Source organism: Grammomys surdaster, unplaced genomic scaffold, assembly GCF_004785775.1.
Source record: "Grammomys surdaster isolate TR1022 unplaced genomic scaffold, NIH_TR_1.0 100, whole genome shotgun sequence".
In the NCBI taxonomy this organism is placed as follows: Eukaryota; Metazoa; Chordata; class Mammalia; order Rodentia; family Muridae; genus Grammomys; species Grammomys surdaster.
This window is the reverse complement of record NW_021604579.1, coordinates 5,871,925-5,887,423: the sequence shown is the minus strand read 5'-3', so window position 1 is coordinate 5,887,423 and position 15,499 is coordinate 5,871,925. Positions and strand designations below refer to the sequence as shown.

Below are 15,499 nucleotides of genomic sequence, written 5' to 3'. Positions count from 1 at the left end.
GGTCCCCAAGAGGCAGGCTGGGTTGTTGGTTGTTGTTGGTTGCAGTTGGTCTCCATTTGTTAAGTAGCCAGACTCAGAAGAAACAAGAAAAAAGAAAAAATTAGGTGTCTTGATGGCAAAGATCAAACTTGTCCCAAAGAACTAAACACCCCTAATCAGCAGGAAGTAGTCTAAGGATAATGTTGCCCGCTCTCCCTTTGTCTTTTTTTTCTCCCCTATCTAGTGTTGGGGGTTGAAAGGGTGGAAGGAAAAAAAATAGCTACAAAGTAGCCAAATACTGGCTACAATTGATCTTTGTATTTTATAATTGTCAGAACTGAGAATGCCTTCTCACATAAACATGTAGTACAAAATAGCAAAAGTGTCTTTAGAACCATTTCAGAAATTGAAAACTAAAGTCAGCAACTCAAATAGCAGTTTTAAAAATTGAATATTCTAACAATACAACCAAAAGATGCACTGGTTTGATACATGCTAAAGAACAATGGCAAGAAAATATTGAAAGTCTTTGTTTTCTACAAACTATTATGTTTCTATAAGAAGAGAAAACTTGTTGGTATATACTATAAAAGCACTGCAGTTCACAGCATACAGTAGACTGAAATCCAAAGCAAAGTGCCTCAGGCACCATTTAGTGGCGTGTGGCATGAGGCATATGCACTGTCGAGTATATATTGTGTGTCAGCACATTGTGTACTGCAGCACAGGCTAGCAGTTCCAGAAACACCTCAGACTTGTTAAGCATTTAATGTTTGTTCACTAAATGTTAAGAAATCTTTTACTGTTGCCAAACATGACCCCAAACTGCAGGTACATAACTCCCATATGGGTTTTCATCTCACAGTGTAAGAAGCTATGCAATATAGTATTCCTCTCCTTTTTAAAGGATCAAAATTTATCATTCTTGGTTTTTTTTTTCCTTATTTCACATCTGTATGTGCATGCATGTGTATTTCGTTTATGTGTCTATATACATGTTTACATCTATGGGTACGGGTTTTGTGTATATGCATGTTTATCTGTGTGTGACTTGTACACATGTACATGTGTGCACATATATTTGGTGGTCCCACACTGATATCAGGAATCATCTCCATTGCTAGTCCTGCCTCACCCAGTCAGTCTTTCAGTCAAGCCTTGGGCTTACTGGTAGGGCTAGTCTCAATAGCCAGCTTGCTCTAGGGATCCTGTCACCACTTTCTGAAGTTGGAGTTACAGAAAGGCCATCATGACTTCCTGGCATTTGCATGTATTCTGGGGATCCAAACCCTGGTCCTCACTCGTGCATGATAACAAGCACTTTACCCACTGGGCTGGGGAGTGCAGGGGGAGACTGCTTCTTGGAGGCTAAAAGAGGTCATCTGATTTCCTGGACCTGAAGTTACAAGTGACTGGGAGCAAAACCCACAGTCCTAGAAGAGCAGCAAGCACTCTTAACCACTGAGCCATCTCTCTACCCCTGCCAGCAAGTTGGGAGAGTTGTTTTGTTTTGCAGGGGAAGGGCTTGAGATAAGGTCTCACCATGTAGCCCTGGCTGGTCTGGAACTTAACTGTGTAGATGAGGCTACTCTCAAATCTACAGAGATCTGCCTGCCTCTATCCACCCATTCCCAAATGCTGAGAGTAAAGACGCTCACCACCACACCTGGCAAAGTAGCCTTTCTTTTAATCCTGGGAAATCAGTTGAAGCTACTTCTAACTGTATGCATAAACATACTACATGTCTGTTTCATAATTTCCATTTAACAGAGCTTCAGGATTTATTCCACAAGACTGGTCAAGATGTGAATGGGATGCTGACCTACCAGGAACTCTGGAATTCCCTAGGCTCTGCCATGCCAAGACCAGAAAGCTTGAGCGCATTTGATTCCAATGGAGATGGGAGATATTCTTTCCTGGAGCTAAAAGTAGCTTTAGGTATCTAGTCTCATCAGGCATATTTGAAATGCATGTGTAGCCTGGACTACCTAAAATCTACTTACCTAAAAAAACAAACAAACCTCCTGACTAACTCATCAGCCCTCCAGCCCTTCATACTACTGTAGCAAACACATTGTCACCTTTTAACTTGTTTGAAAATGCTATTTAAAAAAAGATATTTTTTTAAAAAAAAATTTACTTAAAATATGATGTTTGGAAATCTATGATTTCATGAAGCCAGTGAGATCTTGTAACTTAAAGTTGCCAGGAAAAAAAAAATAAAGCCCTTTTCTCTCTTTCCTGTTTTTAAGGGGAAGAGAATTTACCTTTTAAAGCTGGAAAGTGTGTGTATAGAGAGGTAATAAGTCACTGTCTATATTTCATATGAATTTGCCTTAAATTAGCTGCACTTTATAGAGCCTCAGAATGTCTTCTCTTTGAAAGATGAGTCTTTTCTGTTTGTAAATATAGAAAATGAAAGATTGCGCATATTGTGTAGAAAGTCAGATGATTGGCTATGAATGAATGACTTTTTATGAGTAATTGACAGTCTGCTGAGGGGGGGGGCAGCTGAAACTCTTCACATCTCCTTAAGGCAACCCTCAAATGCTTGGGCACTACCATGGGGTTTGAAGCTGGGACATCAGTTCAGGTATGGATGCTGTGCAGAGGGTGCCAGTTCCAAGCTCAGGAAAGTCAGATTCTGGGCCATTGCTCCTATTCCTAACCTAAGAACCAGAGAAGTCTTACTGGGATTTTCCTCATTTTTAATTATCTTTCAAGGATTATGAACATAAAAGTTACTCAGTGGGAAATTATGTTTTCCCCTCAGATAAAGAAGACTGTCTTCTTTACCCACCCACTCCAGACTACCTTAAAGTTGTAACTGCCTACCTTCAGCACCGTGTCCAGTCTGTTCATGACTTTGGGTGCTATCCCAAACTAGTTGCCCAGAGCACTAGAGAAAAAGCTCTGAGTTTCGACTTGGGAAACAAGTCCCTTTGGGTTTTACCTTTAGGATAACAAAGAGCTTGCTCTATTTCTTGGCAGGATGCCTAAAGCCAAAATGTGGTCAGATGAAACATGAAATCTTACTCTTTCCTCATACTTGTTCACTCAGAGGGAGCCATGGGTTTTCTGTCCAGAGGATACCACATGGAGCAGGCATGCTTGGAGCAGGAGCCTTCTGGTGATGGGGGCAGTTTTCTCAGATCTAAAAAGCAGGTGTGATGTTTCTCTCTTTACATGCCTTTTGGGTAGGTCAGGAACAGTCTGAGTAGAAGGAAATCACCATTCACCGACGTGTTGAGAACACTCCCAGTGTTGTTCTTAGGAGTCACTGGGCAACTCCAGTAGAAGACCTTCCAGAACTACATGTGGCTGTAGCCAGTCAGGGAAACCCTGGAGAAGCTGCTATGATAGCAGGCTTCTTTAGCACAGGTGATTCCTTGTTAATTTTGTTCAAGTTGCCCTGTCAGCTGTAGATACAGTCTAGTACCCTTAAACCTTCAAAGACATTTGGTTTTTGCTTTTGCTTTGCTTTGCTTTGCTTTGCTTTGCTTTGCTTTGCTTTGCTTTGCTTTGCTTTGCTTTGCTTTGCTTTGCTTTGCTTTGCTTTGCTTTGCTTTGCTTTGATTGATTTGATTTTTATATTTTGTTTCTTTTATATGATATTCACCTTAGTGTTTGGCTCTTTTTTTTTTCTAGACATATTAAAACTCAGTGAAGGCAAGATACGTTTTCCTGTGCATGAGTCTTCCTAGCTCATGTTTCTCCCTCTTTAAATTTTTTGCCTTAATGTTTGCCTTGCTCGTCTATGCTGTCACCTTCTTGGCAAGGTTAAAAATACAATTCAACATTATCCTGGCTCTTTAGGTAACTCTTGTTCTTCTGGCTGCCTTCCGTACTCCCCCTTTTTAATATATATATACCCTTACAGATTTTGTAGCAACCAAATAAAGTTCTAGCAATAAATTGAATTATTCTGCTATATTTGTACATATTGTACCATAAATAGTCTGTCTGTACCTGCAAGGTATTTTTTTTTGAGAACTGATTTATATGAAATATACTGAGGGTAATGTAGCTTGTCCTTTTTAGTTTCAAGTTCTTATTTGTAGGCAGATACTTTCAAGCCACCTTAACTCTTTGTGGTATATGCTTTTCAGTGAGGAAGCAGGATTTGTTTCTTGGTCTTTCTTCTGGTTTTTCCATGTCAAGCTTGTCTGCCAGCATCACCCCTGAACCATGTGATATCTCCTACCAAATTGACCAGAGGTAGCCATAATTGTCTCTGACCTATTATACCCTTCTCATCCTGCCTGTGGCATTACCGGATCTCTTGGGCAGAGGTGGGTATCTTATTCTCCTTTGCTAAAAATTGGACAGACTCACTGGCTTAGGAACCCCAAAAACCTATCAATCAGTGAAGATTGGGTCTTCATTTGTTTATTGTCTTAACTTGTGCATCCAGTGCCTTGTGTTAGTCAGGCTTCACCAGCCACAGATCACCTCTAAGACAAGAACCCAGTGATAGTGGTGGTGAGTTTGGCTTTGGATTTCAATCCTTTGGCCTTATCAGTCAGTAGCTCAGAATACTTCCCACCTTAGTTTCTTAACATATTACTCCTTGGTCCTTTGCTTTATTGCTGTGTACCATCTACCACAATATTTACTGAAAGACCATCCACAAGCCAGTCATGGTAGTACGTACCTGTAATCCCAGCCCTTGGGAGACTGAGGCAGGAAAATAATGAGTTCTAGTCCAGTCTGGCTACCTAGGGAGATCTTGTCTCAAAAAAGTACCTGGCTTAAATATGATTGCAGTGACCTTCAGGTGGAGCAGAGCAATGGATGCTTGGCACTGGAGAATAGGTCTAATGCAGAAGAGCCAAGGCAGACAGTCTCACTTCACTACCAGCTCTTTTCCCTTCCATTGCAGTTTGCGCTCTACCGTTGCTGGACACAGCCCCATCAGCCCCCTCCCTGGTCCCAGCGTCACAGTTGAAGATTTTGCCTGTGATGGGCTCACACTCATAATGGCCTATTGAGTTGTTTTTAGTGACAGCTTTTGTTTGCTACACACCTCATTGGCTTGCTTGCCAACCATCTAGATGTGGTCCCTTCTCTCATATTCAAGCCAGAACACATTTGAGTATTCCTGAGACTTTCGAGAGCGTGTATTGTTTGTTATATAAACCTGACCTACCTTGTTGTTTTCTCATATTAAGAATTGTAAATCTACTTTATATTAATGGAACTATTTTGGTAATATATAAGCAATTTTGGTTCTGCTTAGAGAGTGGTTTCAAGGTTTCCATGACTTCATTTGAGCATTACTTATTTCCTATCAATATAGCCATTTTAATTTAAATAAAACATTTCCTTTCTCTCACTGTGTCTGACTAAAATCTTCCCTGCTCCCTTGATAATTAGAGGGAAAAACCTGCTTTAATCTTTATTTTAGTGGACTGCTTGCTTCCTCCTCTTGAAATCAAGCACTATTAGTAGGTGGTACAAAACAATCGAGAATCTGCTTTAGGATTTCGTCAAGGAAGCTCCTAAAACTAACAGCAACAACAAGAAGAAGCAAGAATTCTCTCTGCCGCTGATTGCCCACCAGACTCCTCTGTAAGACCTTTGCTGAAGATACCTCATCCTCTGTTCACAGGACAGAAATCAAACTGGAACTGCTCCGGGAGTTTCCTTCCTGATGGATAGCCATCATAATGCATGAAGGTACTCCCTCAGGCTGCTGAGGGAGAAAAGCCATCAACAGTCATCTGTGGGCCCTGTGTGCAATACTGCTGACCAGCTAAGCAAGATGTGCCCACTGGTACAATAGGAGCAACTCTTACAGGAATAACCAACCAGTTTCTGTTTGGATTTGAGGCCCACTCCACAACAGGGAATTCATAGTTAATATCATAATCCTAATCAAAAGCCTGTGGCTAGGAAGGTCCTAGGCCACACTACAGAGACCCATAATCAGTCAAAGTGAGGGTTGAATGTCCATCCCTAAATGAGGCATTTATATAGCCCCTCTGGGTTCAGGGAGACTCAGAAGAAAAGGTAGACAGAATAAAGGAGCTGCAGGAAGTCGGGGAGTGGTTTAGAATACTGACTTTGAGCTGGTGTGGCTCTTGAATTCTCAAACCCACTATAGCTGTGACTACCTGCACAGGACTGGGCCTGCCAACAAACACCCTGGATCTGGAAGGAGCTCCTGGAGCCACCACCTCTCTCTGAGGACTTAAATGTAGTTAATGAGTGCTATGGGAGGGAAAGTTATTCTGTAGCCACTGGTAAGCAACCCTAATGAAATTCATTGTTTGATGGGTTTTCAGTTTTTGTTTTTTCAAAAAAGACATGAAAGCATTTCAATGTTTGACCTGAATGCAGCAAAGCTCAGGCTTCAGTCATCTCAGGGATGAGAAGAAAGGCTGAGGAGTTAGCCTGCTCTGGCATCCATCAGAAGCTCCATCTAGGCCCATTTTATGCGTTCAGATGGTTCAGTGGTTAAAGAACACTGGCTGCTTTTCCAGGAGACTCATGTTCAATTCCCAGCATTCACATAGAGGGTCACAATTGTCTAAGTCCAGTTCCAGGGGATCTGATATCCTCTTCTGACTTCCACAAGCATAGACACATATGAAAGTAAAACATCCATACACATGAAATTAAAGAGAAAATTTAAAGATAGAAGCAATAATGCCAAGTATGGGGACACAACCCTCTAATACCAGCACTCAGAAGACTAAGGCAGAAGGATCCGGAGTTTAAGGGCACCTAAGTTCCAAGCCAGCCTGGACTAAAATAGTGAGCCCTCATCTCAGAAGATGGAAGAAAAAAAAAGGGTAAGATACAAACTACAGGTGTAATTCCAGAAGATGCTCTGACCCGTTTGCCATTCAAGTTAATGACAACCCTTACACACTAATGCTTTTAGCCACTGTTCTAACAAGACGATGGTAAGCAAAGACACCATGGGGTATGGTAGAAATATGAGAAATTAGATGTCAGGAAAATGTGAACTGGAGAGCTAGCTGTAGAACAACAAAGCCATATGCCCTGGAAACCCAAGTCTGCATCTGAACAGGAGGGTCAGAACTGCCACTTGGCATTGTTCTTGGGAACAGTAGAGACAAAGGACAAAGCCGGCTAAGAATCAGTACATGGTAAACAACAGTCCAGCTCTACCGTACTGGCATTTGTTAGGCCTATGACAGTCAGTTTGGGCCACCATAGCTCTCAACAACTGGCCTCTCTCATGGCATCTGTGCTTCCCTCCTACTGAACAACAGTACCTGGAGACCTAGGTCAGAGCCCGGCACTCACTCTTTCAGGCTTAAGTACTAGATGGAGGGATATTGCGTCCAGCCACTAATATTGGTTCAGTGTCCCCCAAATGCTAATCTCCAGTTCCCATATGCAGTGGTAAAGCTTATAACCAGCTTGATTTACAAAGCATAACATCACATTGGCTGTGACAAAAGGCATTGCCCTTCTAGGAGCAAATGAGACAGAGGAGAAACTTGGACTTTATTTTTTTTTTTAAAGTCTGTGGCTTTAAACCTCTCACCAGGTGGCTCTGACCTCCTTGTCAATACCAACTCCATGAGGTTATCTCTGTTTTCTACCAAAGGGAGCCTTTGGTACTTGCAGCTCCCACCCTCAATAAGAGGAAACTACAGCTCTGAAGCAAAAGGCTTGGCATTAAAGCAGTTTGTTCTGTGGGCCAGTGTTGGGAGGGAAAAGAAGTGAACATTCCTTTCAGGGCTGTTGGCCAAAGGGTAGGAGACAGAGTGGTCCAACATGGGAGGCAGGTGGCAGAGGGATAGGGCAAAGGGCACCTCCTGAAAGATGGGAAGTGGGAATGGGGAGTCAGTCCGAGGCTGTGGCATTGTTGAAGACAGGGGCTGCTTTGGAACCCCCAAAACATGTTGCAAGAGATCAGAGGCTTCACCTCTGAGGCTGCTGTCTTGCTCAATGTAGCTCCTGTCTTCAGAGATATCCAACTCCCACAAAGAATCTGGATTCTGAACTTCAGGCTCAGTCTTGGTGACAGCAGGGGGAGGGCCTGTGTTAATGGCTACATTCATGCCATGGTAACGCTGTTTGTTTATCCAGTACAACAGTGGGCTGTAGGTGAATATGGCAGCTCTCATCACTTCCACCCACTGCTGGGCACGTTCTTCTCTTTGCAAGTTCTTCTTCCAGTGCAGAAAGAGTATGCAGCTTCCTATTAGCACAGAACACAGCCCCAGGAACCCAACGCACAAGAAGATCCACACTAAGGCAGTGAAAGAGAGAAAAAGGTTGGCTGGCTGACATGCCTAATATGCGCTGTTTCTCACTCCCCTCCTTGACCTCCTCAGTAGTCACTCTTCCTGTTCTCTCCATTCCTCCACTCCCTCCTCATTCTCCAGCTCAACACTAGACTTCCAGGTTCCTTAAGGGATCATTTTATTTATAGGAGAGAAACACTAGGTCTAAAATGGGTAAGGATTCAGCCTCCCAGGAGTCCTCAGTTTCTAGAAAAGATAATCATCTAATTGCTTAGCACTTCAAGAAGCCACCACTCCTTCATCCCTGCAAAAGATTTCCACTAACTGCCCCCATGCCCAAGGGAGCAACATGTGAGGTAGAGACTAGAGGTGCTACACTTACTGCCAGAGAGGCTTGGATCCTTTTGGGAATCCATAAAGGTCAGTCTCAGCCTCCAGCCTATCACTATGGGGAGAGGAAATTCACGGGACTCCACCAATAGGAGTCCTCAGAAGGCCCAGGCCTCATTGTTCTCTAAAGGAAAGGTCATAGGGTTCTGACCAACTGGCATTCCAGGGGCAATGTTTGTGGAGCCCATGTTTACTAGATGTCCAGTGATATCTAGTAAACAACGACCTACTGCTTCTACCAAAGACTGAGGCACCAGGAGAGTTGTCTGTCCAATTCCTTACAGTGAACCCATAGAGTAGCCCCAGGACAGGGCCTTGGCATTCTCAAGGGGCTAACCATGGGGTTGGTGATTAAGGAAACACCACTGGGTACCTTCCCCAGTGCCGACTGGGACAGAGCACACAGCATTGGACATGTCTGTCCTCAACAAATCTTGGACCAAGCTGTCAGAAGAAAACCAGCTCAAGAGTACCAAGTGGTCAGTGCCTCCTTTGGCTCCTACAATCTCTTTTATTTCTGCTTTCTTTCCTTTCTTCAACAGGTGCTAGCAAGTGTTCTTGGGCTCTGAGGGAGCTCTCCTCTATCCGGTCTTGCATCCCCTTCCAGGCTAACTTTCTTTCCTTTATTCTGCATACCTCCATTCCCTTCTGGCCAGGCCATCAGACATCCCCCTACACACACACACACACACACACAGAGAGAGAGAGAGAGAGAGAGAGAGAGAGAGAGAGAGAGAGAGAGAGAGAGAGAGACAGACAGAGACAGACAGAGACAGAATGAGCGAGAGAGAGACAGAAAAAGAGAGAGAGAGAGAGAGAGAGAGAGAGAGAGAGAGAGAGAGATCAGTCCTGCTGTGTAACAAACAGTCATTTCAGTTCTCTTCGTAGAAGAAATTTGGAGTTATCTAGTCCAACTCCCTTCAGATGTCTGAGCCCAGTTGGAGCAGGTCTCACTGGCAACTGATACCCTAGGATTTATTGGAGCTAGGGTCTTGCTCATTACATAAGGCAGCTTGATCCACTTATGGGTAGCTCAGTTAGAAAGCCCTTACACGTTATATCTCAGTCAACTCCCAGGGGAATATACCAACCAGTCCTAACTTGAAATCTTAACATTTCGTTTTTCTACTTTTTATAGTCTCCCATTGTGACTCGAGATACTTTTGTATCTCTGTGACCCATATACCAGACAGAAACAATGTTAAGAGGAAAGGTTTAATTTAGCTCCTGTTTCAGAGGGTTCCATAGTTGCTGGGTCTCGTGTGAGTGGGTGGGCCATCATGGCTGTGATGGAACTTGTGGTAGAATACAGCCGTTCACATCACAGCAAACAGGAAGCAGAGATCAGGGCCAGAGCCAAGGTCTGAGCTATAGCCTTCAAAGTCCTACCCCATGTGACCTCATTCTGCCCAACCTCTTCACAGATTCCACAGCCTCACAAAATAGTGCCACTAGCTGGGGACCAAGTGTTCAAAACATGAGCTTACTAAGAGCATTTCAGAGTCAAACTAGGGCAGGCACTATTTACAGAGTTCCTCCCAGAATGCCTTTCCCTCGGCTCTTTCTTCTTCTTTAGCTGGTGTCTTCCACTATCTCCTAAGTCTTGGCATGCTCCAGGGGTCAGTCTTTAGCATTCTATCTACATGCCCTTCTCAGTGGACTTAACCATATTTACAACATTAAAGAACACAAATATACTGATAATTCACACCTTTATACCTCCAGCCTGGAACATATCTCAGAACTTTGGATTCACATATTCAACATTCTGGCTGACATCCTTCCTTGCCTATCTATTAAGTTATACTTAACCCTGGGCTTTAAGGTAGGACAAATTACTCACCCTTGGAGGTTTCCATTTTTGCTGCATGTACTCCAGGTTCCAGCAGTCAGAGTGATCCTTTGAAGAGGAACCCATGTTAGTCCTCTGCTCAAGCTTCCCATCTCAGATCAAAAGCTAGGTCTTAACCATGGCCTTCAAAGCCCTGAGCAATTTAGCCACTCAACTCTGTGTCATCGCTACCTCTGTCTCCTCAGCCATGGGGATAATAAGCTCTTGCTATTTTATAGCACTATAAAACTATAGTGTTTTGCACTTGCTGGCCCCCTTTGCTAGTCTGTCCCTGCAAGTATCCATACAAATCATTCGCTCATTCCATTCTAATCTCTGCTCAAGCAATGCCCTATTTGTGTGTCTCTTACTTTTCTTTGCTTTTCTACATACAAGCATTTATCTGGTTCCAATAAAATGTAAATTCCATGGGTTTATGTAAACATAGTGCTTGCATTAGTTACTTTGCTGTTGCTGTGATGATATTAAAAAAAAAAACAAAAAAAAACCACAAGTGACGCAATTTATAGACTGAGAGCTGGTTTTGTTTGTTTTTTGTTTGGGGGTTGTTTTGTTTTGATGGTAGTATTTTTGTTTGTCTGCCTTGTGGTTCCAGAAAGGGGGTCCATAATGACAAAGGAAGCATGACAGCAGGTGGCTGGGGCAAGAAGCTGGATATCCTTATCCATATGCATGAAGCAAAAAGCAGTGACTGAAGTGGGGAAGCCTACAAACTCTTAAAGCCTACCCCTGTGATAGACTTCCTCCCACAAGGCTCCACCTCCTAAAGGTTCACAGTCTCCCCCAACAGGGGAACAAGTGTTCAAATACCTGAGTCTCTGGGAGGCATTTCTACCTCACACCACCACAGATCTAAAGTTTTAGATGGTTATATCTTCTGTAAAAAATAGAGTGGGAAGAATTGGGGATTTAGCTTAGTGGTAGAGTGCTTACCTAGCAAACACAAGGCTCTGGGTTCAGTCCTTAGCTCCAGGGGGGAAAAATAGAGTGGAATAACAGGGATGACAGAGTAAAATAAGGGGGGGTGGGGGAGACACAGCTAAGCAGGTTAAAAGCACTTGCCATGTGACCTTGATGACCTGAGTTAGGTCCCTGGAAACTGGAAAGGAAGAGGGGAGAGCCTACTTCACAAAGTTGTCTTCTGACTTCCACATGTGACTCACCACACTTCAACACAGTTGGTTTTTTTTTTTTTTTAATGATGGGGAGGTTCCTCAAGAAGTCTCTTTGAGATGCTGAGAGAACTGAGTTCCAGACAAGGAGGAGGCAATGCATGCCTGTTTGAGCATTGGAAACAGCACATGGAAGAATCTGAAGCCAGGAACAGGCCAGCAAAGTCAGACTTCCATAATCTCCCACTGCATTGTCCCAGCATCGAGAGTGATGTCTGAGCGCAGGCTGTATTGAACAGTTTGGAGTCTGTTCCTGCCTTAGTTCAATTAAATGCCAGGACGGAACCCAGACTTTAGAGGCATTGCATTTTTAAAAAGCTCAGCTCTTAGGTGGAATGTACTACTTTAATGGTTTGCAGCCGGTTTAGCTTCTCCATCTGTAAAATGAGGTTAATATCTATTTCATAGGGTATAAGGCCAATGGAAACCTTCTGCAAATAGAAACCGATAAAGAGAAGCTTCAGCTATGATGTTCAAACATCCTTTGCAGCTAAAGAAACTGTTACAGCTAGTGGCAAGTAAATTTAGAAAAGGGGCAAGCCCGGTGAGAACCCGAAGATGCAAGCCAGCTTTCCAGAAGAAGCCTGGCGCGCAGAGGCTGCTGGTCTGGGGGTGGGGTGAATCCCGGCAGACTCCCGGGAGGAGACGCGCCACTACACCCACAGAGCGGGTGGGCAGAACCGAGAGCCGCCAGCCCTAAGCGTGGCTATCCCTTCTCAACACCCGGAACCTTGAGCGCGCGGAACCTCGGTGGCGGAACGCGGGCCTCGCGGACCTTGAGGGCGATGGAGCAGGCGCGCGGGCCGGGGGCCGAGGCTGACGCGCCTGAGGAGGAGGAGGGGGAGGCGCAGGCGGCCATGGCGGCTGTAGTGTCCGCTGCGGGTGGAGCGTGCCCCGCCGTCCTGCAGGTGGCCGGCCTCTACCGAGGCCTGTGTGCAGTGCGCAGCCGCGCCCTGGGGCTGGGGTTCGTGTCACCAGCACAGTTGCGCGTGTTCCCGGTACGCCGGGGCTCGGGCCTGCCCTCCGGGGGAGCAGATGGCAGTGGGGTCAGCGAGCTGGAAGCTAACCCCTTCTACGACCGCTACCGGGACAAGATCCAGCAGCTGCGCAGGTGCGGGCCTGACCGGGTGGAGGTGGGAACGCGCGGCGGCAGAGCTTCCAGAATGCGCCACTATCCTTTACGGTGGACTTTGCTGTCCCCACCATACCAATAGTTTGCTTCCAAGTTTAGAGAGATCAGGTCACATCTCTGCAGATCTTTCCACAGTCGTCTTTGTGCTTAGTTCTCAGAACTCTCAGGAAGACTCTTTAAAGTCCTGTGAGGAAGACAGCTCTTGAGAAAGTTATCCCCTATGTAGAATTGTGAAAATGAAGCCCTTCAGCGAAGGCGTTTGATTTGCTCAAGGTCACATGTTGAGTCAGCGGATACCTGCCGGTGAGATCAGGTTCCCAGGCTCCCAGCTTAGGACCCTGACTGCATGGAGAGGAGACTGGGAGTGCGGTAAAGACTGATAGTGTTACATTCGTATTGTCCGTTGAACCCTTTCATTAAGGTAATATAGGGATCTGGAGAGAGGTAGAGGCTTGTCCGAGGTCACACGGTTGATTAGAGTTTATCTGACCGAAACCAGAGTTCCTAAGGCTTCAGCTTCCAGAAAGTAAAATCTGGAGATAAAGGGGTGTAGCTTAGTGGAAAAGAACTTACTTAGTATGCACAGGCCTTGAGTTCCATCCCCAGCACTGAGGAGGAAAAGTGTGGTAGGGTTATGGCTGTTAAAGTAGGTCTAGTGAGTGCCTAGTTCCAGGTAGAAGGGTGAAGGTAAAATGGAGAGGTGGTCTGAGAGTTTGGTGCTGTAGGAAGGCAGTTCTGAAAGGAAGCCAAACATTACAGGCTCAAGTTCTCTGCTTTCTGTCTCATTTTAAGTCCACTCCCCTAAGTTCTTCTTCATCTTCACATGGGCAGCAGCATCCTCTAACTAGCATTTACTGCTTCTAGCCTTGGAACTCTCCACCTGTCACTTTACCAGGAATATAGTGATCTTCTATAGTTCTTGAAGCAATGATGAATGAATTAAACGAATGAATGAATACTTTTGCTCTCCTTCAAACATTAGCTATTCTCAAATATTTGTCATTTTTAAATAGTATGTGACCTGCAGTCCTCTCCACCCACTTCTCTCTGATCCCTTTTACACACAAGTGTCTCCAAAGAGGTGTCTCCTCTCACTCAGTTCGTAGCGGCTCCATTCATTCTTATTCAGGAACCAATAATGGTCTCTTTCCTTCCTTACTAGGTCATTCTCATCAGCATTTTACATACTGATATTTCAGAAAGTGAGTTTTCCAAGGTGCCCTGTTGAATTCTTCAGTGTCCAAACTGCTCAGTGCTCGATATAAAACCTTCACATACTAGTCCCTGCCACTCTCTCTGGACCAGTCTAATGCCAAAACTTCAAATAGTATGGTCTAGGTCTAGCTCTAAAATCACTGGAGGGATGTGTTCCAAATATGGAAAATAATAACACAGTCAAACATATAGTCATGACACCACCTCGGTCATTTAAGGATGTTTGAGCAAATTTTTTGTTATGGTTATAATTATCAGCAGTGCTTGTGTACATATTTATGGATATGTCTCTACAGCTAGATAGTGTCTTCAGGTAAGAACAGTGTGTTAGCTATTTTCTGTGTCCCTAGTGCTCAGCAAGAACTCTGCTGCCCAGGGGGCCCCTGTTTTCTGTGCACTCATCATGGCAAGTTCAGGTACATCTGTGCATACTAGCTGGGCTGACCCAGTCCTTCCAGATGGAAAGAAAAGATCAGCCTATCTACATAGTAAGAAAAGAGTGGCATTTGGTGTCACATCCAGTTTTATGGAATAGGCTGTACCCTATAATGTCTTGACTATGAAGGTCTACCAAAGGGTTGAACAAGATACCCTTGGCTCCTCACCCATGGTGTTGTGTGTCTCCCAGCCAAGTAGCTAGAGTTCTTGGATGGTGTTTTCATCTCCACATATAAAGCCAAGTATCCCTTGGTCAGCTACACATTCTGAAGTATTCTTAGTGACAATGGCCACCTCAGCCTAGCCTTTAAGCCTGAAGAGTATCCCCATTTTGAGATAAAAGATGAATTCTGATGTTCTGTCTTGATAGGTCAAGGAGCTACTCAGGTACTAGGTCTTCTTCCAAAGCATCCACTTGGAGCACAAGATCTGAGAGTGGGTATAGAGACATCAAACATTAGATCTATTCAGGTAAAACCTTATCACCTAGCAGTCGTGTTGTAGGATTCCTGCCTTCAGAGGTGACCCAGCAATATGACTTCAAAGTATTCTTTCTATCTTGAGTCGCTAAAGAACCTGAGAAAGCAAGTCCTATGTCAACTGAAGGAATAGCCTGCAAAAGAAAAGGAAAAAGAAAACCAAACAAACAGCTTTGCACTGCTGAGCCCTTGAGGCTGAACTATAGTTGAATTAGCTGGCTTTGCTTTCCACTGTCTTGACTTTCAGGCCTATACCTAGTTCTTAACAACGGAACACAAACCCTTCAGCCTCATGGTGCGTCTGTCCCTTCTCTGAAGAGCTGTTATGGAGTGTTTTCTTATTTCAAAACCCAGAAATGCCTGGATGCTTCACCTTTATTTACTTTTTGTCAGGTCTGACCCAGCTGCCTTTGAGTCCCGCCTGGAGAAGCGCAGTGAATTCCGAAAGCAACCAGTGGGGCACTCCAAACAAAGTGATTTTATCAAGTGTGTGGAGCAGAAGGTAAGGCCTGCTGGGCCTTGAGGCTTGGTTTGGTTTGGTGTGGTGTGTGGTGTGGTGTCATCTGGTTTGGTTTGGTTTGGTTTGGTTTGGTTTGGTTTGGTTTGGTTTGGTT

General features: G+C 44.5%; 3 protein-coding genes across 6 annotated transcripts in view; 2 read left to right on the top strand and 1 right to left on the bottom strand.

Moving 5' to 3' along the window:
• Efcab14 (EF-hand calcium binding domain 14) overlaps positions 1-3,469 on the top strand; it is a 39,014-nt gene extending 35,545 nt beyond the window's left edge. For 3 of the 4 annotated variants that reach the window (XM_028786686.1, XM_028786672.1, XM_028786679.1), the window contains exon 12: positions 1,750-2,409. In XM_028786686.1, the coding sequence (XP_028642519.1) occupies positions 1,750-1,925 (176 nt within the window). In that variant the 3' untranslated portion in view covers positions 1,926-2,409. Of the gene's footprint in view, positions 1-1,749; positions 2,410-2,970 lie in introns of those variants that run through there. The other variant, XM_028786693.1, reaches the window with a different exon arrangement.
• Positions 3,470-7,440: 3,971 nt separating this feature from the next.
• On the bottom strand, positions 7,441-8,629 carry Tex38 (testis expressed 38). Its single transcript, XM_028788322.1, has 2 exons — positions 8,590-8,629; positions 7,441-8,212 (listed from the first exon to the last, which is right to left on the bottom strand). The coding sequence occupies exons 1-2, from the start codon at positions 8,621-8,623 to the stop codon at positions 7,608-7,610; spliced, it is 639 nt and encodes a 212-aa protein (XP_028644155.1). The 5' UTR covers positions 8,624-8,629; the 3' UTR covers positions 7,441-7,607.
• A 3,747-nt stretch (positions 8,630-12,376) lies between these two features.
• Atpaf1 (ATP synthase mitochondrial F1 complex assembly factor 1) overlaps positions 12,377-15,499 on the top strand; it is a 21,830-nt gene continuing 18,707 nt past the window's right edge. The window contains exons 1-2 of the mRNA XM_028786428.1: positions 12,377-12,732; positions 15,279-15,387. Of these exons, the coding sequence (XP_028642261.1) occupies positions 12,407-12,732; positions 15,279-15,387 (435 nt within the window). The 5' untranslated portion in view covers positions 12,377-12,406. The remainder of the gene's footprint in view (positions 12,733-15,278; positions 15,388-15,499) is intronic.